Source organism: Poecilia mexicana, unplaced genomic scaffold (genome assembly GCF_051168715.1).
Source record: "Poecilia mexicana isolate PSO_F unplaced genomic scaffold, ASM5116871v1 scaffold_6, whole genome shotgun sequence".
Taxonomy (NCBI): domain Eukaryota; kingdom Metazoa; phylum Chordata; class Actinopteri; order Cyprinodontiformes; family Poeciliidae; genus Poecilia; species Poecilia mexicana.
The window spans coordinates 19,907,972-19,921,718 of NW_028263375.1; the positions used below are offsets into that span (position 1 = coordinate 19,907,972).

General features: G+C 40.1%; 2 protein-coding genes across 2 annotated transcripts; one reads left to right on the forward strand and one right to left on the reverse strand.

Moving 5' to 3' along the window:
* Nucleotides 1-177: 177 nt before the first annotated feature.
* Nucleotides 178-2,650, reverse strand: lrrc10 (leucine rich repeat containing 10). Its single transcript, XM_014975034.2, has one exon. It carries the CDS (start codon nt 2,513-2,515, stop codon nt 1,664-1,666), a length of 852 nt encoding a protein of 283 aa, XP_014830520.1. The 5' UTR covers nt 2,516-2,650; the 3' UTR covers nt 178-1,663.
* A 2,389-nt stretch (nt 2,651-5,039) lies between these two features.
* cnot2 (CCR4-NOT transcription complex, subunit 2) lies at nt 5,040-13,450 on the forward strand. The gene is made up of 15 exons (XM_014975037.2): nt 5,040-5,141; nt 7,417-7,542; nt 7,651-7,723; nt 7,910-8,057; nt 8,148-8,321; nt 8,405-8,484; nt 9,559-9,684; nt 9,858-9,982; nt 10,109-10,226; nt 10,556-10,712; nt 10,825-10,886; nt 11,688-11,737; nt 11,828-11,928; nt 12,611-12,755; nt 12,842-13,450. The coding sequence occupies exons 2-15, from the start codon at nt 7,435-7,437 to the stop codon at nt 12,926-12,928; spliced, it is 1,554 nt and encodes a 517-aa protein (XP_014830523.1). The 5' UTR covers nt 5,040-5,141; nt 7,417-7,434; the 3' UTR covers nt 12,929-13,450.
* The last annotated feature ends 297 nt before the right edge of the window (nt 13,451-13,747 follow it).

Consider the following 13,747-nt stretch of genomic DNA (forward strand, 5'->3'; position numbering starts at 1 on the left):
TAACTGTGGTCGTGATTTTATATTAAAATATTTGTGATATTTTCCAGACCATAAATTCAGAGTGACATTATTGCATTTAAAAACATCCCTTTATTTTTAGATTTTCTATATGTTTACCATTGGAGCCAATTAAGTGGAAGGTAGTGTTGGAATACAAACTGTTTCTGACTTCAGATACACAATGTTATGTGCCTGTATTTTTAATAAATCTTTACCTTTTCATAACAGTAAATAATTTTTGTCTGAACTGCACATTTTGTTTTTGTAAGGTCATATAAAACAGGGCCTTTTGGAAAGATAAAATAGACTTTTTTTTATTTACACAAAGAAAAAGAGTTTGCAAACATGAATCAAGTTCAAAAATAATAATTTCAAACAGCCTGTAGGTCTTGATAGCAATAAAACGACACCATAATAGTGCGAAGAATGTGTATTTTATTTCCTTCAACAATAATACAGCTAGATGCTAAAGTTTTGTAGAACACACGCAGAAAGAAAAAAATATTTTGTAAAGTTTCTACCTAAGTACAAAATTGAGAGAAAAGTTGAATTACAGAAGTCCTAAACTTTAAATGGTTACGTTCCTAGACTAAGGAAGGATTTGTAGCCCTTTTAATGTCTTTTTGTGTGCTTCATTAAAGGCAAGTCTGAAACGCATTAAATCCTATTGTGCAGAGGGGCATTTATTTCCATTTTGACAACATTTCCTGGCACTATGAGGAAATACAAACATGCATTTATTGGCTCTTCAAAACCCAAAGCTTTGGGTGATGATATTAAGCCCCATTAGTGGCCTTTATTCCAAGCCACAGTCCTAATTTATCAAATGAATTATGCATTCGCCTGGATAATGAGTGCAGCCTACGACTCAGACTATCCATCACTCGTACTGAAGACTCTTTTTAGTCTCAGCAGGTACAGAAGTTATTTTAGAAATAAAGCTCATTTTTATGTGCTTCCTATCTTTGAGTTAAACCCTTTCACAAAGCGAGTTGAGATAACATCACTGTGATTTGATTTTCAGCTAGTAGATGGCACAGCAACATGCATAGTTAGATTAATAGAAAAATATGTATTGCTGTGCTGCAAACACAAACAATGTTGCAAGAAAAACTACAGACTTGCAGTTATAAATACCGTCAAAAATGATTTGAAATACTGTCTTGCACCTTAAAATAAAAGAAGTCAAACCTCCTCGCTAGAAACATTTAATTTGCTGGAATTATTAACAATGTGTACTCACCAGCCACTTTATTAGGTACACAGTTTTAATTGCTTGTTAACACAATTAACTACTCCAGTGTCCTCCAGATCTGGATCCACAAGAATACATGTCGGATGTGTAGAGTGAGAAATTTACTTCTTGATGCCTGTCATGTCAACATTGACCAAAATCTCTGAGGAATGTTTCAGACACATTGTTTAATATATGATGGGTGAAATGAAGGCAGCTCTGAAGACAGAAGTAATTACCAATAAACCGGCCAGTGAGTGTGTGTTTCTGCATTGGTCCTGATATTTTAAGGCACACAAAACTTTTCCACTTCCAAAATTGTGATTAATTCTCTTGCAGGTAACATTTAGGACTACTCTAAGGCAATAGCCCTCACTGTGATAGACTACTTTTCAGCCTCTACTCAAGTTGCCTGGTTTTGACATCCCATCACAGCTGATTGCTACTTTCTTGCCCTAAATTGTTTTGCTTCTCCTCTGAGGGAACCTCTGCTATCTCAGTTGTGTCCTCACTCTGTGCTTTGGTTCCCTCATCTTCCTGTTCGTCGTCTGAATTGTCAGCCCAGCGGCCCACCCTTCTGACGCCCTCACCCACTACAGGGGCATTAACACAGGGGTTGTGGTCATAAATGACGAGTTTCAGACCCTGCATGTGAGACAGGTTCGGAAATTGTCGTATTTTATTCCTGTCCACATCGACGACAGCCAGGGAGTGCATTTCAAGCAGCTCTGGAGGGAACTCTGTCAGGAGGTTCCCGGCAAGCCAGATGCTTTTTAGTTCCTCCAGTCGCCTCAGATCTTTTGGCACACTGCGTATTTGATTGTAGCCAAAGTGCAGCGTCTTAAGATTCGTAAGCTCACAAACTACCTTGGGAAAATCGGTGAAGCAGTTGGTCTCCAACCACAGAGTGTTGAGCTCCTTGAGCTCTCTCAGTTCTCTGGGAAGGCGATGCAGTCTGTTATTGCCCAGGTAGAGGATAGTGAGTTGGTGCAATCTACAAATGGCTGCAGGGAGTTCCTCAAAGCAGTTAAAGTCCAGTGCGAGAAGCTGCAGATTCCTCAGGCCTTGCAGCTCGTCAGGCAGGCTGCTGAGGTTGTTGTCACTCAGGTAAAGCTTCACCAACTCATCAAAGACGCAGATGGTGACAGGCAGCCGCCGCAGCTGATGGCCGCTCAGGTCCAGGGTTCGGTCCAGCGGCATCTCCTTCAGGTCTCCCACCAGGTAGCGCTGGCAGCGTTCGGAGGGAATCAAGGCGATTACTCCTCGCATGGCGTTGCCCATCGTTCTCAGTTTTTTCTCAAATCCCCCACTTTGTGTCGATAGGAAATAATGGCCGTGCTCCAGCTGGTTGTTGTCATCTTTAAGTGAATTTCATGGAATCTCATTAAAGCTCCACCGATGCCCATCTGGATTTATTGATCCTTTGATGCAAACAAATAAAGTAGGGATCAGTTTTTGATTCTTTGGAACAATGCAACATCACATGAACAACAACAACAACAACAAAAAGACATTTGCTTCTATTTTTTCCGTCAGCAGAAATCAGCAGGTACATTGAGAACAATAAAAAGCCATCACAGACCTACTTTCCAAAGTCTTTCAGCCCTCATTCATGACACCTAGGATCTCCACCAGTCAGCCATTTGTTTATACAGCTTAATAAGCTGAAAATGTATTGTCCTCCCCATGCAGATACTCCCTGGTGGTGTCCTCTCACCAGCTCTCTGTGGCGTGGAGCTCAGCCCTGACTTTCATGGCTATAGCAACCACTTGCTCTCTCCTCCCCTTTTTGTGCCTAATGACTTTCCCCACTTCTTCTGCAAGATGACAGAAGTGGGAGTGAGAGATGGGGAGGGGCCTTGTGGCTTGAAAGAGCAGAAGAAATTACAGACATTCACGCGCTGCTCTAATACATCCGGATGCAGCTCATGCCGAGATGGAATGAGACGTTTACTTTAATTGAGCTAAATATTTGAGTTTCAAAAGATGTTTCCTTGAGCACAAAAATTGAAGTTATCAACAAGTTGCGCAGATGTCTATTGGATTTCCTAAGTTTGGCAGTCACACATTGAGCATTCCTGCTTCAACGAGATAATGACTGGTTTAATTTTCTGCTTAGGTATATATAAATAGTTCAAAGGGGACAATAGTTTCTTGTTTCTTTTTCCAGAGAAGTCAAATATTTCTTCTTGTTTTCACGCATGTCATCTCTGCCTGCCCGAGGTGTGATCTGCCCCATGCTATCTTGCATACTTTCATTAGGGCTATTTTCTAACAAGATAAAATGGAAAGGAATTTCATTTTCCTTATCAGAAGAGCTAGCACTTGACCCTCATCTGCTTTCACTCAGTCGCACACTGTTTTTAGAGCTCCCCTGCCTCCAGTTAGATGGAATAAAAGAGGTACAAGTCAGACAGGAACAACACACAATTTGATGATGTCTTACAACGGGGTGGAAAACACAAGTTAAAAATGTTCACTCATCAAACAAATTTCAACGCTCAGAGCCTTTGCTAAGATTGCGAAATACTTCAAGATCATTTTTGAAGAAATGCGTGTTGAAATTAATGCACGCTTGTTTTGTTGCTTATCAAGTCCTTGCAGTAGAGAAGATTCAGTCAACTTGTGATGGCTTATAGCCACAAATCTACAGATTATAAGGTTTTACTACCAGGTACATGTTCCTCTGTAGTCAGAGGGACATGCTGAAGCCGTTTAGGGATGAACAGTTCACAGGTTTGTTCATCATACTGAACAAACCTGATTAGGCTCATTGAGTCTTATAAGAAAGCTTGTGCTAGTACACAGAGTAGGCTACATTATTGTTTGCTGGGTTATAAGTTATGAATATACAGAACATGGTCTCCATGTTTGTTTCCAAATGTACGACGTGACAAAAACAGATCTGAATGCACCAAACAGGAGCATCAAGTAATTTGAAGGTGACATAATCTTATTTTATTTCAGATGAGTTGGAACATTAATATTTTTATGACTCCATTTCTTTTTATGGTAGCTTCATAATCTGAGAGAGAGAGAGAGAGAAAAAAGCTTTTTTTCTTTTGATGATGTGAAAAGAAAAAAAGCTGATCAAGTCCTTGCAGTCTCTGCTGCAAGGACTTGATCAGCAGCAAGACAAGCATGCATTAATTTCAACACACATTTCTTATCTCAATATTATATATATATATATATATATATATATATATATAATATTGAGATTTTATATGTATATATATATATGTGTGTGTGTGTGTGTGTGTGTGTGTGTGTGTGTGTGTGTGTGTACACTTCATCTGCATTGTCTTCAAAAATGACCTTGAAGTATTTAATGATCTTAAAATATAAAATATTGGTTACAGTCAATATTTTATCATTGCTTTTTAAACTGATTACGTCATAGGTAAAAATTGAATTGATGTTTTTTTTAATCTTCTCCCAATGTTTAATGCATTTTAATTTGCTGATGAGGGGAGAATAAAGTCAAACCAGCAATAATCATGTAAAATGTTTCTTTGAATTTAAGTGAAGTTAAAATAAAATAGTGTATGCTACACTTATTTACTTCAGTGGGATTCTTTATGGAAATCTTTTATTTAAAAATAAAATATTTTGAAATGGCATTATTGGTTCTGCTGCAGTACAAGGGACAGCTTCATACTGATATAACAAAATCATTTTCCCAGAAAAATGTGCATCAATGTCATATGAAATTTGTTTTAGAAATCTTCACGTTTTTATTAGGAGGGAAATATTTAACTCATTTTTGAAGTACAGTGTTTACAGAGGAGATCAGCTTTGTGTACGGAAGTAGTATGCAGGTCGCGAGGTCAGAGAGTAAAGGCTCTTTCGGCTGGTGCTACACACAGCCATCTTGGATCTAACGAAGCGAAGTGAAATTAATGCGGTGAGCGGATTTTTCCTTGTTATTTCTCCCGTCAAATGGGTCGGTCTTGATGTTATCGTCCAGTAGGCGCTTTGTGTCCGCTTGCTTTCCCTCCTTATCGTGACACAGCGGGTCGTTAACCTTTAGCACCAGCAGAATGTTGCTGCTACAGCTGCAGCTACTTCCAAACGGAGCGCTAAGTTAGCCAAGGAAATTGACCACTGAATGTAGATATGTGGGTGCAGATATGACCAATTCCAGCTCGGCATTACCTGTTGTTGGATCGCTTAGTTGTAGTGTTTTGTAATTCAGCGGTTGTCACCTTTCTTTGGTTATTGCAGTGGGTCATTCGTGAGCTAGCGATATGCTAACTTAGCATGCTAACGACAACCACTTAGCAATAGTGTAGGCTAGCTGGTTAACTTAGCTTTGCTGCTATGTTTAAGTTATAATCTGTGACTAAGACGCTCTAACAATGGATACATAGTCAGAAATGAACAGCCAGTGGGGCTGTCATGTACATTATTTATTTAGTCACTTATCATCGATCAGCTGTTTTTGTTTAGGAAGGTAAACTCTGCTCTAGCACATACTTTGAAATACAGAAGGAAGTTCATAACTCACTTGAACACCTTTCTAAAGCAGTCTTCTTCGAGTGCGATCTGTATGTTCAAGTAAATGTTAAAACATTCTTACCAAACGAACAGTTAATAACTCCCCATCCTCTTTTTCACTTAGTTCCTTTTTAATTTGACAGGTGGTGAGTGATGTCATAGATGGACTATAACACAACTACTTTACTACACAAACGATGTAACCAGGGTTTAGAAAATATGTTGTCAGAATATAATTGTTTACCCTTGGAGACAGGGATAACACGACCACAGGGACAGGATGCGATCAGTGTTAAAATTAGATCGTTCTTTGTTTCAGGTGGTTGTTCTGAATCTAACAGAAAATGAAATATTTTCAATACACTTTTTGTGTCAAAGCACGTCCTTATCCTTTATGTTGGCGTGTAATTTTTTAAATTAAACTCAGAAAAAGTGCTTCAAAGTACATAAATGGTTGGTAAATGTGGTTATAAAACAAAAAAAGTGGTGGTTGGAGTTGTTCAGTGACATTTAATATTTACAAGAGGTAAATATAGGTAAATAAAAAAGGGTAAAATATCCTAAATATTTACATGAAAAGTAAATGTGTTTAGACAACGTCAAAAATAAAAAACGGCTAGTAAAAAAGGACAAACTTGAAGATCTTAATAGTCTGAAAGAAAACAACAAATCCCTGCTTTAGATTCACAACATAGCAAATAGATTAAGCTAGTAAAGTTATAAACAGCGCACACCAGCAGTGCAATACAATCAGTTGAGCATGTTTTTAAAATTTGTAATTGTTCTTGAAGAATAATTTCTGAGACATTCTGAAAATCTTGCAGTTTTTATTTGGACACGTAGTCGTCCAGCTCATAAAATAACTGCTTGCAATACTGTCCTCAAAAATGGATGTGGTTGTCAAAAAGCTCATTATCAAACAAAATACAAGGCATCATAGGTAGCATGAAACAAGAAAATAGTCTCTTTTCTGATTTAAATATGCAATTTGGTCAACATTTTTACTTTGATGTTTATTCTTTCTTTTTATCTCCACTAATAACCTGTTTATTTTAATTAGCTTAATAATTTAATAACCGAGTCTTTATATACAGCATGAAATGTAACTGGGCAGCATCTATCAGTGAACTCTGAACTCTGAAGTCAGTTTTGTGCATTTTTACTAAAATAGCTGTAGTGGGAGAAAGTGCTCTCCTGTGGTTAAATATTAGGTGTAAATAGCTCTGTGCTACCCTGCATATAACAAATAAATTAATAATTTATACACCTGCCAGCTGTAACAAAATGGCCACTCAAAGATAAAATATATAACACACTCAGCATCTTGTTTCAGGCCTGGTTTTTAATGTGGCCGAGACTTAAATCTATTTGTCTCCATCCTTAGACTACAAGAGATTCAAAACTGCTTAGAAATGGTTACCTGACTTCTAATAGTGTCTTACAATATTCCTAAGAGCTAAATCCGATCAAAAAAAATTGTGGATTTGTTCCAGGCATTAACTAGATTTGCAATAAAAATGATCTCACTCAGTGAGTTTCTGGTGTTAATGAATGTAAAGACAAATCAAATTAAAACAATTAGACCTCCGCAAATGCTGCCTTTGTTTTGTTTTTTTTTCATCCTTTTTTTAAATTTGTTTCCTGAATTATCATCTTTAATATAAGTTATCTTTTTTCCTTAGGTGACCAAAAAAAAAAGCATGTTCGGTTCTAGAAAACCCTTTCCAGATTTCGGCGACGGAGTCGACAACGACTTGGCCGATGACATGTACTACAACCAGTCCATGTTCCACAGGTCGGACAAAGATGTAAGTTTTGACCTTTGTGTCGGTATTTTGACCCTTACACCGGCTAACACTGCAGAAGAATCTTGTCTGTAACGTTTGCTGCTGTTGTCAATGGCTCTTGTCCTCCAGATGTTGTCCTCTCCATCGCCATCGTCGTCCAGTCAGTTGTCGCAGCTCGGCGTGAGTTTGTACGGTCCACAAAGTGAGTTCTTGTGTCTTTCTCAATGAAGGGCTACTGGACAAAAGTTTCACACCATTTCTTGTATTTGCGCATCTTAAGACGTTTTGAGTGCTTACAACTAAGCAGATGTGAACTGGAAAGTTTTCTCTTTCGTTTGCAAATGCTTCATTTTTATTCCTGGCCTTCTGTTGTTTTATTTTCCTGCAGGTGCAATCGGCTTCCCAGTAAGGAACATGGGAAACAGTACGCCTCAGTTAAACCGAAATCTAACACAAGGGACGCAGCTAGCAAGTCACATCACCCCAACAACGGGTGTCCCCTCCATGTCCCTACACACCCCTTCCTCGCCAAGCAGGTGTGTGCCGTTTTCTGAGGCTGAAATTTGAAACGGGATAGGCAAAGTCCTGAGGGAAAACGCATTTACCTTCCGATGGTTTTTCCGCAGGGGAACAATATCGAGAAACATCCTGAACCACTCTCAGGTCGGTCAGGGCATCGGGTTAACCGGCAGGACCAGCAGCATGGGCAGCTCAGGGTTGGGAAGTCCGAACCGCAGCTCACCCAGCATCATCTGTATGCCCAAACAGCAGCCAGCGCGCCAGCCCTGCACCATCAACAGGTAGGCCTTCGTAGTGTGATGGGACGGGGTGGGTATTTGTGGAGGTCGGCTGTACACTGTCAAACTGTTGCTTTTATCTGCAGCATGTCAGGATTTGGTATGAACCGCAACCAAGCTTTTGGGATGAACAATTCATTATCGAGCAACATCTTCAATGGCACAGGTTGGTGGATTTGACCTGAAGGTCAAAAGAGCTTAAAGACCAAATCTTCACCCATTGCACCTTTTCATATAACTCAGTGGGTATTTTTGGCCATAAGATTCGGTTGTGACACGTGTTGAAAAGTTAGCGCACTGGTCCTGTTGTCACTGTTTGCAATTCCTGCCATCTTTGGTCCGTCATAACACAGCTTCCACATTATTATCCAGCTTTTTATTCTTTTTGGGTTTACAGTTTGTCAGAGAGAAGAGAACCCAAATTGTGGAACAGAGGAACATTTTGTTCAGCTTTACGCCATCTTAGATCATTGTTTTATCCCAAACCTTTGGGTCTTATACAGGATCTTCTTCAGAACCCAAACAAGCTGTTATCTAAAGTCGTGGCCTTCATGGCCTCACCACCAAAACACTCGACTGCATGCAGACTAACACATATCCTAGCTGAGCCTGGTGAGGAACCTGAATGAAGAGACACCAACTATGAAGGTCCATTGTTTGGAAATAGGAAACATAAAGTTGGTCAGTTGTTTTCAGCATAAGCAGGCATGCTTGTCTGCAGACACGAAGCATAAAAGATTGCTCTTTTTTTTCTTCCTAAACTGAAAACCACTTTTCTCCTTTTTACTTCTTTGGCATGATATCTGCTTTTAGCATATGATGCGATAATGACTCATTGTTCTTTCTGATCATTTTAGCGTGGACTTAATATGTACAAAACATATTCATATGTAAATTTGCATACACAACCATTCAGTGAATTAGAAAAGTTCATTTGTTTGAGTTATTTATGTATTTTATTCTGTTAATGAATGGGGTAGGGAGGAAAACTGAAAGGATATATTTCAGAAAACAGACGACGATTGAAAGTGATGCAGCTGCTAAAGAAGCTCTCAAATTGCTCTTTACAAAACTGCTGGAAGCTAAAATAATTTTTTGAATGTGTTTCTTTTTGTTATTTGTTGAACATACGGATGATGAATCCACGTAAATGTTTTGCGCTCGTTATAAACCGCTGAAAAATGAGGTCAGGGGAAAAAACGTGGAATTTTAAAATTGAACTCTCTTCCTGTTGATGCAGATGGGAGTGATAATATAATGGGCCTGGATCTGTCAGACTTCCCCGCATTAGCAGACCGGAGTCGGAGAGAAGGGACTGGAAATCCAACACCGGTGCTGAACCCGCTGGCTGGACGCGCTCCTTATGGTAGGCCATTAGAGGAGAGCTAATGTTGCATCGACAGCCGCTCCATTGGCTTCGTAAAACCCCTAATAGGGTTTGTTTTAGAGCAGGTTGTCTCAACACTAAGAATAATTGCTCATGTTTATTGTTTTGCTGGGATTTTTTTTTTTGTTTCTCGCCGTTTAAAACTGTTGAAGTTGGCATGGTAACAAAACCATCGACTGATCAGACACAAGACTTCTCCATACATAACGAGGACTTCCCCGCACTGCCTGGGCCAAATTACAAAGACCCCACACTCAACAACGATGACAGCAAAACTGTAAGTTAAAGCCACTCTGGTACTTTTTCCTTCTTCTTTTTATTTATTTATTTATTTATTTTTTCGTGACAACTGCAGAGTTAAAAATGTAATCTTAATTTTGTTTCTTCGTTTTTAATTGTTCAGAACTTGAACTCCACAAGCAAGAGCACATCCAGCACAGATGGTCCGAAGTTCCCTGGAGACAAGACGACCTCGGCACAGAACAACAACCAGAAGAAAGGGATCCAGGTGTTGCCCGATGGTGAGACTTCTCAGCCAATCGTATCGCTCCAATTCCTCTGAGACATCCCTTCTTAATCCCACAACTTGGGTGAGGCAGCTGGGCTCGCTACCCTGCATTTGGGGTTTGATAAATGTCAGATGGGATAGAGCAAAGCAGTGTAATATTGAACATGAAACAGGCTATAATGTTATATTTGAGGAGAAGTAAGTGGCTTGGTTTGCTGTCTACTTTGTGCATAAATTACAGTGTAAAAATGTGGCTTTGGTTTCACAGTAAGTACTTTCTGTCGGTCACCAGCTCACTGCTGACCTGTGGTTTGGTGACTCTGGGTCGCTCCTCTGCTGCAGGTCGGGTGACAAACATTCCCTCAGGAATGGTAACGGACCAATTCGGCATGGTGGGCCTGCTGACGTTTATCCGGGCCGCAGAAACCGACCCGGGGATGGTGCATCTGGCGCTTGGAAGTGACCTCACAACGCTGGGACTCAACTTAAATTCACCAGAGTAAGATGGCCGTTTTACCTTTAAAACCTGTTGTTCACTCACTGCTACCTCAGTTTTGTTCCTCCAAGAACCTTGTCATCCATGGGAGTCATGAGAGTTTTTATTTTGACAGAAACTTGTATCCAAAGTTCGCCTCTCCTTGGGCTTCTGCACCATGTCGACCTCAAGACATCGGTAAGACCGCGGCTCTGATTAGTTGAACTAAGAAACACTTTCAACTACAGGAAGTTGTTTTTTTGACTGTCAATCTCCGCTTGGAGATTTCCAAATGTGGTCATGTGACGACGACGAGCTTTAACGTGTTTCATTAGGAGGTATAAGATAGACAAACACAAAGTCTAGCATGTGTTCTTCGGGGTCTGCCCTGTATTTATCCCCCCCATCAATCTTCCTGTTATTTATGACCATCATCACCACACCAAGACCGCAATCAGAATCAGCTTTTGTTGCCGAGTTTGTGCCTGGATCAGACCAGTAAGAGTGGTTTGATCTGCAGACTGGTGTCGTCTGCTTCACAGATGGGTCTGCTGAGGTGCAGCTGGTGATAGAAATCTGATGAGTTTCAGCTTGATATAAGCAGCCGTTTATGTAGAGAGGGGAGAGGAACGCACCCTCGAAGGAACAGCTGGATTTATAATGGAATTCAATTATACAGATGGACTATTTGTTAACAAGGCAGTTGCATTGGATTTTATTAAGGAGTATCTAATAAAATCCAATGCAAGTTGAATTGTATGTATTGGGAGGGCTGATAAGTGGGGAAAGGCATTTATTAGTAAGAACATGTATCTTTATGCACTATTTGGGATTGGTCTGTTACCTAAAATCCTAATGAAATACATTAAAGTTTGTTGTAAATTTTCAACATGTGAAACAATTCGACAGGTGCGGATACTTTTGTTATAAGTTTGTGTTCTGGTGGAATCTGTGTGACGACTGAAATAAAATAACTGGTATTTGGATTTATCTTCTTAGATTTCCATGTTCCGTCAGAGTATTTAACCAACATCCATATAAGGGACAAGGTAACTAGGAGCGCCAGACACCGCTTTAGTTTTGAATTAGAGGTTATGAAAAAATAAATAACTACATGTTTTAAACTGTCCTGTGTGCAGTTAGCTGCAATTAAGTTGGCTCGATACGGCGAAGACCTGCTGTTCTACCTCTACTACATGAACGGAGGGGACCTGCTTCAGATCCTGGCAGCTGTGGAGCTGTGAGTCACTTGGTTTCTAACGTGTAAATATGTTCGATATGCAGGTAAAATCAGCTGGTGATCAAAACCTGAGGAGGTTCAGTTTGATATGACCAGTCGCCAGCGGGTTCAAAACTCAAAAATCTGGTCTTTTTCTTGACAGTGAATGCACCAAGCTCTACTGGTATCTGCACTCTTCAGTGTGGATGCTTTTACTGAGTGAAATTAAACGTTTTCACTGTCAGCTGTTTGGAATGAAGTCAAACGGAGCACAGAGATGTGAAAAAGCTCATTCAGTTAGAAATGAGTAAAAATAAAACCTGCTTCATTGAACTGTTTTCACACAGGCATTTTGACCTTGCCTCTACTTTCATATACAGCAAATAACTGACTTTTCAAAGACTAAAAAATATATTTTTAAAGCCATTATGAAACTTTTTAATTATTTAAGAGGGATCAGAATCATCTTAAATTGCCATTGGCAAAGCAAATCTGCAAACAAAACATAAACTATCAGATGCAAAACTGATCAGTGCTTTTGGACAACGTTTGACATCTTTAATTGTCAAGATGTCCTCCAATTTTACAAATTGAAGAATATTGCTTCTCTAGAAACCTCCAAATTTGACTCGATGAACTCCGGTTGTCCACAATGTAGAGATTTACTGTTTGTTCTCGGGTTTTTCCTCTGCTTGCTGTCCAGCTTCAACCGGGATTGGAGATACCACAAAGAGGAGCGGGTTTGGATAACGAGAGCGCCCGGGATGGAGCCCACCTTGAAGACCAACACCTACGAGAGAGGCACCTACTACTTCTTCGACTGTCTCAACTGGAGGAAAGTAGCCAAGGTGAGAGTTGAGGCCGTGTGCTTTAGATGCAGTGATTGTTGTGCTTTAGAGCGACGAAGCTTAAAAACGATTCCTGCATCTCTCAGGAGTTTCATCTGGAATATGACAAGCTGGAAGAGAGGCCTCACGTGCCGACAACGTTCAACTACAATCCAGCCCAGCAGGCCTTCTAAGGCCCAACCAGTCCAAAGGCTGCAGCTGTTCTTGAACACAGCACTGCTGTCCAGGAGGGGGCGCTGTGACGCACACAGCTTTGGGTTTTTATTCCTGGAGGATTTGGCTAACCGACTGCAGGGGTCGTCGTCATCGAAGTCGTCGTCATTAAAACTGTCCTGCCTTTCTGAATTTACATTCTGCCCGAAAAACACACTTGTTCCGTTTTTATTCTGTGTTCCCGTTTGTTTTTTTTCTTTTCTTTTGTTTTTTTTTGTCTTTTGAGCAGGGTTTGTGTTATGTTTACGTCTCTGAACCTGAAGCCTGTTTACTACCAGAGAGGAGGACAAACCGTGTGATGCGGGACTATGACAGAGCAAAGGTTTCACCTTTTAATTACAGCAAGTGTTCAGAACACAAAGCGGTGGGAAGAAGAAAAAAAAAAAGAGCAAAGTTGACATCCTCAAACACACGTGAAAGGGTGAAAGAAATGCAATGTTTATTGTTGCACTATATTTAGTAATAAAAGAACACAAAATTTGTTTGTGCTTTTTTATAACACTCCCATCACATTTTCCATCTTTTTTTTTGTTTTGTCTCGGATTTGGTTTCTGTACACTTTCCTTCATCGTGTTCCATCGAACTACATCGCTTCCTCCGACTTGCTCCACCCGACTCTTTTCTGCACCTCTCTCCGTTTGTGACTTCTGTGCCAGCAAAACATGGACGTAAAACCCTGCGAGGCGACTTCGGTCTCCACCATCGTGGGGAAATCCTCGAAGAGGCGGAACAAATAACACAACTTTGCTCGAGAGCGAGCAAAACACTTTCCAGTCTTT

Excerpts from the sequence above, each read along its gene's own strand:
- lrrc10 (XM_014975034.2), bottom strand. The coding sequence starts at position 2,515 with ATGGGCAACGCCATGCGAGGAGTAATCGCCTTGATTCCCTCCGAACGC.
- cnot2 (XM_014975037.2), top strand. The coding sequence starts at position 7,435 with ATGTTCGGTTCTAGAAAACCCTTTCCAGATTTCGGCGACGGAGTCGAC. Across the intron at positions 10,887-11,687 it reads ATGTCGACCTCAAGACATCG|ATTTCCATGTTCCGTCAGAG; the intron begins GTAAGACCGCGG and ends TTATCTTCTTAG. Across the intron at positions 11,929-12,610 it reads ATCCTGGCAGCTGTGGAGCT|CTTCAACCGGGATTGGAGAT; the intron begins GTGAGTCACTTG and ends CTTGCTGTCCAG.